The sequence below is a fragment of the Elephantulus edwardii genome, unplaced genomic scaffold (genome assembly GCF_000299155.1).
Source record: "Elephantulus edwardii isolate Elephantulus edwardi_28Jun2011 unplaced genomic scaffold, EleEdw1.0 scaffold00005, whole genome shotgun sequence".
Lineage (NCBI taxonomy): Eukaryota > Metazoa > Chordata > Mammalia > Macroscelidea > Macroscelididae > Elephantulus > Elephantulus edwardii.
In genome coordinates, this window is record NW_006399755.1 from 20553187 (window position 1) to 20561854 (window position 8668).

The window sequence follows — 8668 nt, forward strand, 5'->3', positions numbered from 1 at the left end:
TGATTCTTTTGAATTGTGATGCTGGAGAAGAGTATTGATCTGCCAAGAGAATGGACAGATCTGTCCTGGAGAGGGGTGAAACCAGGTTTTTGCCTCTTGGAAGCAAGGATTTTTAAATTCTGTCTCACACACTTTGGGCATGTTGTTAGGAGGCATCAATCCTTGGAAAAGGACACCACACTTGGAAGGGTGGAGGAAGTGCTGGAGAGGAGGAGCCTAGATGAGATGGGTTGACAGAGTCATTGTGATAACGGGAACAGTTGTATTGGAGACAATGACATTGGCTCAGGATAGGGCAGGGTTCAGGGCTTTTATTATTCATAAGGTCGCTATGAGTCATAGTCGATTCAATGACAACCACAACAACTTCTTCAGTAATTGAAAAACAGAGCAATCTTTCTATTAGATGTCTACATTTTTTTTAGATGTCTACTTTGAGAAAAACATATTAATAAAGTGGATAAAGAATGGGATGTGAAAAACACAGCTTTGAGTTCTAATATTAGTGACACGTTTGATGGTAGTATAATCTAAAGCAAGTTACTATCTTCATGGTTCAGTTTCCTATTACGTAAAATGGATCTAACCTCCTGGGCTTCATGCTGAGACACCTGATTTGTACATGGCCTTCAACAAGTAATCAGCATGGTTTTACACAATTCAAGGCATCACTTCTCCTGTTATCCTTATTCATTGTCCAACTTTCAGGTGCATAAGAAGCAATTGAACATACCATGGCTTACATCAAGCACACCTTAATCTTTAAAGTGACATTCTTAATCTTTTGCACTTTGGAGAAGTCCTTGAAAGTAACTTTTCCCCGAACAACACTTCTTTTGATACTTTGACTATTATTATTATGGATGTTGATTGTAGATGCAAATAAAATGAAAACATTGACAACTTCAAACTTTCCTCCAATTTTCATGATGTTGCCTTTTGGGCCAATAGTGAGGATTTTTATTATGTTAAGAAGTAATCCATCTTGAAGGCTGTAGTTTTTTACTTTTATGGAGCAAGTGTTTCAAGCTCCCTTTACTTCCTGACGCATGGTTGTGTCTTCTGCATACCACAGATTGTTGGTGAATCTTCCTTCAATCCCGATACCACATTCTTTTGATATAGCCTAGTTTCTCAAATAATTTGTTCAGAAAATTGGTTGAGTAGGTATTAAGAAAGAAACGGAAAGAAATGCACCTTTTCCCCCTGAGAACCATTAATATGAAGAGTTAAAATTTAAAACATTCATCCAATATATGAAGTGGCAGGGACATTGGCTCAAAGCCCATACATGCAATTTCACTTTCTTCATGCCTTCTTGTTGCCTACATTGCTGGAAAGGGAATGAGTCATAATCAAATCTGGGCTGGTGAGAGGCCCTTAGGTTAAACTTTGGAGTCCAATTTAGCTTTAATTTTTTTGTTTGAAATAGAGGCTAAGAATAGGTAACTAAGCATCAAGAAATCTAAACCTTATCCCACTGAATTGATTCAGATTTACAGTGACCCTAAACGACAGAGTACAAGTGCCTCAAAGGGCTTCCAAAGACGTACTTTTAATTTAATCCAATTGCTGTATCTTTATCCCATGGAAGTGGTTGGCAAGGCAAAGCACCGACCTTTCAGTTAGCAGCTGAGAGCTTAATCACTCAGGTCTTCTCAGGTAACAGAAATAAATACCACCACACAGCTAACAGGGCTTTCATGCTCGATTTCTGCTTTTCCTGTAGTGTATATCTATCTTTAGATATGGCTAGTGTTTAGTCGTGAGGGAAATGAGAAGGTACTTTAATTATTTCCAGAGTTGTCAGAAAAATATCATTAAGACTCTACTTTCATTTTATTTTTATTTTTATTACTCATTGATCTTGAGTTAATATTACTTCTTCACATTGGAATAGTGGCCACGTTTTTTTAACTTCATTTGGAAGGCTGAAGAATAACTTTCAGTGCTGCTCATGCCCTGAAACTTTGCTGTTGTTGTGTACCATAGCGTAGGAATCGACTCACAGCTGACTCTCTACCAGGTTTTCAGAGGCAATAAATTGCACGAGAGAATATTGTCCATTTCTCTGCCAAGGAGCAACTGGTGGATTCATGCTTCCGGACTGGCAGCTCATCTCTTTACCACCAAACCACCAGAGGTCTCTGTTGCTTTGAGGTGCTGTCAAGTATGACTCACAGTGACCACAGATCTGAACCTTGTCATATATCCTGTACCATCTTCATGGTAAACCTGAGCCCATTGATGTAGTTACTGTGTCAATCCAGGTTGGATTGTTTTATTTTGGGTTTGTTTGGTGTTTGATTTTTTTTTCTTCTTAAAAATGTTTTTATTAATATTTTTATTATTTATATATACATTGCATTTCACATATGCACATCGTGCTTTATATATCTTGTTTTTAGGGTTTTCATGTTGTTGTGGTTGTTAGATGCCAGTGAGTTGGGTATGACTCATAGCGACCCTGTACACAGTAAACCTAACCCTGCCCTGTCCTGTGTCATTCTCATCCTGTCCGACACATTAGAGGCCATTGCTGAACTCACCATGTCAACTCATCTCATTGGGGGTTTTCCTCTTCTTTTCTGACCCTCCATCTTTTCAAGCATAATGGTCCTTTCCAAGAATACCTTCACCTAGCTACATGTCCAATGTATGAAACACAAAGCTTTGCCATCTTTGCCTCCAAGGAGCACTCTTGGCTGGATTTTTCCCAAAATATATCAGTTTGTTCTTTTGGGAGTTCATGGGACATTTTTGCATCCTTCTCCAGTACCACAATTCAAGGGCATAAATTATTTCTCTGTTATCCTTTCTCATTGTCCAGCTCTCAGATATATAGTAGGTTACTGACATGACCTTGGCCTGAATCACACACACCTAAGTCTTCAAACTGATCTCATTGCTCTTCAGCATTTAGGAGAGGCTCATGAGAGTAGACTTTCCCAGTGCAATATGTCTCCCGATTTCCTAATTGCTGGTACCAGGAGTATTGACTGTTGCTCCAAGCAAGATCAAAATCAGTGACGGTTTCAATCCTTGCTCCATTTATCATAATGTTGACTATTAGTCTTGTAGTGAAGCTCTTTGTTTCCTTAACGTTGAGATGTGATCCGTATCAAAGGCTGTAGTCCTTGATCTTCTGCAGCAAGCATTTCATCTCCTCTTCACTTTCAGCAAGCACTTACATTTCATGTAATCTGCATAATGCAAATTGTTGATGAGTCTTCCTTCAATCCTGATGCCTCATTTCTCTTCATCGAGTCCAGCTTCATGAATTATTTGCTCAGCATACAGATTGAATAGGTATAAAGAAAGGATACAACCCTGACATACACCATTCCTAATTTTAAACCATGAAGTGTCCTATTGCTTCATTCAAACAACAGCTACTTGATTTAGGAATAGCTTTCTCATGAGCACAATTAAATGTTAGGTTCTATTAAACTAGTTTCAACTCAGAATAAAGTTAAGCAGAACAGAATGAAATTCTGCTCCAACATTTGCCATCTATACAGCCACTGTTTTATTTAAACCCATTGTGGCAACAATCTCAGTCCATCTCATTGAGGATCTTTGTCTTTCTTTTTTAACTGACATTTTACTTTACCGAGCCTGATGCTTCCCTTTAGAGAGTGGACTTCCTGATAATGTATCAATGTGTGTGCTAAGTTTCGTGAATATGTTGACTTTTATACAGGAAAGGTAAGGGGTCTCAAAACAACATTAAGGTATCTCACCCTAGCAAAAATAGCAAAGTTAACAGGGCAGTAAACAATAAATGCTAGTGAGGATGTTGAAAGATTGAACTCTCATTCACAGCTAGTGGGAATGCAAAATGGTACAATCCCTATGGAAAGTGTTCTGGTGCTTTTTCGTAAAGTTGGAAATAGAAATACCATTTAACTCAGCTATCCTATTACTGGGAATATATCCTAAAGAAGTTAGAGCCATGATGCAAACAAATGTATGCTCACTCATTTTTTATTGCAATATTGTTTACAATAGCGAATAATAGCCCAACTGCCTATCAACAAACAAATGGACAGAAAATCTGGTGCATTCACACAATAGAATATCACATAGCATTGAAAAACAATGAACTTGTTAAACATTACACAACCTGAATGAAGATAATATGCTGAGTGAAATATTTCAGTCACAACAGGACAAATACTTCATAAGACCATTGTTATAAAATAGGATTGACAATGGGGGAAGGAGAACAGGAAAAGAGTGCATAGAAAATGAACATTGCACTGGAACAGATGAAGGAAAGGATTGTCTGAAAGGGATGTGTGACTTGCATTCTATGCATGACAACAGTCTGAATCAAGAAGTTTATTACAAAATGAATGGAGGGAGATGGGGGGAAAGGGGAAGGAAGGAAAATGTGCATCAATGAATGGGTGGTAACCCAAGCTTTCTGTAAGCTTTTATTAAAAATCACAATTAAAAGACAGAGGTAGCACACTAGCAGCTATGAAAGAGCTTGGAATCTCTATGAGGCTGTTCTACTCTGTTCTTTTTCAGTCTATCAAATCAGAATCTATGGGTCTAAGATAAACTTTAATTCATCCAAAAGGTACTTTCCAGTATCTTGAGATGAAGATACAATACTGGATTATCCAGATGGTCTAATGTTTTCATAAAGAGCATGTTAGATGTAGGGAGACAAGACCAGAAAGAAGCAGTGACCAGAGAGGTGAGAAGATGCTATGCTGCTGGCTTTGAAGATGAAATACAGAGAAAGTTTTCCACCAGATCAGGCAGGTAGCCTCTAAAACCTGGATGAGGCAAGAAATGCAATCTCCCGAGAGCCTCCAGAGGGAGTCAGCATTACTCCTGTCCAAATTTTGCCCTGATTTTAGATTTGCAGTTTGTGGAGCTATGAAAAAATTTATTTTTGTTCTTGTAACCACCAAATTTATGATCATTTGTTACATAAAATAACAGCAAGCTAATGGTCCTCTATTTGTTTTGAAAGAACAAAACATAGGGAACATCTGCGATTTCTCACCTTTGTCATTTCCTTGAGGTAAGCATCAATGAAATCTCTGGGTTCATCAGGATTCCAATCTTTCTTGTGGTTTTCAATCATGCCAGAAACAAATAATTTCAATTTCTCCCAGTCTCTAATGACTGTTTGGTGTGGTCCCGGAAGGAATTTCATTAACCATGGAAAGATATTGTAGAGCTGATTGATAAAAATCAAACAATCATTGAGACAACATAGGGCCACTTTCCCCTATTCTCAGACAACAGAAACACTATTTTTTCATCTTTTTACACTTAAACCTTAGATACATTCTCCATTTGTCTCTTTCTAACCATTCTAGAATAGCATTTATATCCTTTATCCAAAATATGTCCAGGTTCTAGTCACTTTTCACCCAGCCAACTACATGTCATAGTTCAAGCCTACTGGGACAAACTACCATTTTATCTTACCCGGGTGCTCTAAAAACCTCCAGAAGTTTTCTTATCCTACCATTAATCTCATCCTAACCTATTTCAGTGAATATGAAACAGTTTCATCATATTGTTTCATTTCTTTCTCCCCTTTTTAAAACTTTCATTAATTTTAATGAAAGTTTACAGAGACTTTGTATTTCCATTCATTCATTTATTGTTGTACTTCTCTCCCTGCTCAACCTCCTACCCCCAGTTCGCTCTTCTTGTTTCATTTTTTGACTCTCAATTTCCTGATGAATTTCTCTTCCACTCAGAAAACTCTGTGTAGTTACTTGGTCCTGTGAATCTTGCTATAAGCTTCTTATTGTTATAGTTAGGTGCTGTTAAATCAAGTACAACTCATAGTGACACTGTTGTTGTGGTTAGGTGCTGTCAAGTTGAGCATGATTCATAGTGACCTTATAAACAACAAATTTCCTGGTATAAACTGGTGAGCACATCCTGGGCTGTATCTGTAAATTGAAACATGTCAGTTGGTAGTCCATTGATTCCTGGGGCCTTATTTTTTGCCAATGCCTTCAGTGCTGCCCGAACTTCATCTTTTATCACCATTGGCTCTTGTTCATATGGTACTACCTGAATTTTTTCCATGTCAACCGATTATTTTTAGTACAGATAGTCTGTGTATTCCTTTCATCTACTTTTGATGTTTCCTGGATCATTCAAAATTGCACATAAAGCATCTTTCAGTATTGTAACATGAGGCTGAATTTGCTTTTCAGTTATTTAAGCTTGAGAAATGCTGAGTGAGTTCTTCCCTTTTTATTTTCTTACTCCAGCTCTTTGTACTTTTTCTAATAATATTTTGTTTTAGCCTCTTGAGCTGCCCTTTGAAATCTTTTCAGCTCTTTCACTTTGGCATCTTTTCCCTTTGTTTTAGCTTCTCTACATTCTGATGCAATTTTCAGTCTGTTCTAACTGTGGGGTTTGTTTTTTCTCTATTCACTTTGGGGTGTTTTATGTTTCATTTATTTTTTCCTTTTTGTAATGACCTTTTTCTCTCTTCATGGATGCTAACTTTGAGATCCTCCCATAGTTCCTCTGGTCTTCAATCATCCGTCTTCAATGGGTAAAACCTGCCCTTGAGATGATTCTTAAATTCTACTGAGATAGACTCAAGGTCATATTTTGACTCTTGTAAAGTAGATTTCATTTTCTTCACCTTCAATTTAAACTTGATAATCTCCTCTACAAGTGGCATCTCATCTGGTTTTGACTGCAGATACTGCACTTTTCCAATGATTCTTTCGACAAATAAAGCCATGATAGATGGAAAAGAGATTGAGGTTGTGAACAATTTCAGCTTGACCTCTCCAAAGTTCTAACAAGCAATGATGTCAGTCTGGAGACTAAAATGTGCCTAATTCAGTCCACAGTCTTTGCAATTACTTGCAATGCATCAGAGAGCTAGACAATGTCTAGGGATGACAGAACAAGAATTGATGACTTTGAGTTATGGTGCTGGAGAAGAGGATTGAACATACCAAGAGAACACATATGTCTGTCCTCAAGAGAGTAAAACCAGGCTGCTCCTTGGAAACAAGGATTTGGAAGTTCGGTCTCACATACTTTGGATATGAGGCCAGAAAGAATCAATGCTTGGAGAAGGACACCATGCTTGGAAAGATGGAGCTACAGCATAGGAAAGGAAGACCTTAGGTGCTATGGATTGACACAGTGACTAGAGTAATGGGGGTAGGTGTGTCAGAGACAGTTAAGACTGGCTCAGAATAAGGGAGGGTTCAGAGCTGTTGTATACAGGATCGCTATGCATTGCTGGTGACTTGATGGTATATAACAACAACAGCAACAGTAATTGCTGTGCAATTCATCAGGTGAGGTCCATGTGTAAAGTTGCCACCTGTGTTTTTTTGAAATAGGTATTTGCTATTACATAGGTACATAGGGTTTTCAGAGGCCGCTATTTCAGAAGTGGATGGCCAATCTTTCTTCCTAGTCTGTCTTAATCCGACTGTTCAGATTTAGAGAAGTATCAGACAGACCAGCATTTTATAGAAAAAGTGAAAGATATAGCCCTTATTGTGGAGTTAACCATTCATATCAGTGTTGTCCCTGCTTTGGCACACGTATCTTTACCCACTTATTCCCCTGCTCCACCATCCACCAGGATACCCATCCACTTCTACCCACTCCCTTCACATCTATCTCCCATTGACCAGCCCTTGATCTGATAGCTTATATCTGAAGCTTCCTTGTCTTCTCTCATTCCAAACACATCAGCTGCTGGTAGTTTCTGATGCTGTGACCAGTGTCTCTGAAGTTTAGTGGTAATGTTTCCCAAGCAAAGGTGATGTGTCCTATAGGACTGGTGTATAGATAGGTTTTCCTTGACCCGAGGGCTGCAGGCCTGAGGGGCTGAATGGAGGCCGCACAGTTTTGGGGTCTTCAATGTTACCTGGGAAATGGGCAGGGAGTTTTATGGACTCTTTAGCTGTCCAACTTCTCTGCCAGTCAAGTTTTCTTTATGCCCCCTCTATGCAACCTGAGGAATGGATCATGCTTGGGAGGATGGAGGGACAGCGCAGGAGGGGAAGGCCCTCTATGAGGTGGATTGATTCAGTGACTGGGGTGATCGGGATGGGAGTGTCAGAGATAGTGCGATTCTCATAGGACAGAGCAGGGTTTAGGGCTGTTATACATAGGGTCGCTATGAGTTGCAAGCAACTCAATGGCACATAACAACAACAACAACATTTGCTATAAATCCTTGAGCACACAAACCTCATTCAATCTCTATTCTCATTACTGTCACCAAGTCCATACTTTCTTACCAGCATTCCTTCCTCTTTGTTTCCAACTTTTGCATTCCCGTCCCCAATGATTAATGCAACTCGATTGCATGTTTGGTCCATTTTGGACTGCAAAAGTTCGTAGAAACTCTCAATCACCTACTCTTTGGCTTTAGTTGTTGGTGCATATATTTGAATAATAGTCATATCAACAGGTCTTCCTAGAATTCATGTGGATAGTATCCTATCACAGCTTTGTACTTAAGGATGGATCTTGACATTGTCATTTTATCTATGAAACAACAATATTCTTCCCCAGTTTTTCATTCCCAGCAGAGTGGAAGCTGAGATTGTCTGATTAAAAGTGGCCCATGCTTGTCCATCTCAGTTCACTGATCCCTAGAATGCCAATCTGCATACATTTCACTTTTTACAGCCTC

General features: G+C 38.8%; 1 protein-coding gene across 1 annotated transcript in view; it reads right to left on the reverse strand.

Annotated features, from left to right (window-relative positions):
• LOC102847908 (cytochrome P450 2J2-like) overlaps positions 1 to 8668 on the reverse strand; it is a 45779-nt gene that overhangs the window by 20988 nt on the left and 16123 nt on the right. The window contains exon 5 of the mRNA XM_006879832.1: positions 5014 to 5200. Coding sequence (XP_006879894.1) covers positions 5014 to 5200 — 187 coding nt within the window. The remainder of the gene's footprint in view (positions 1 to 5013; positions 5201 to 8668) is intronic.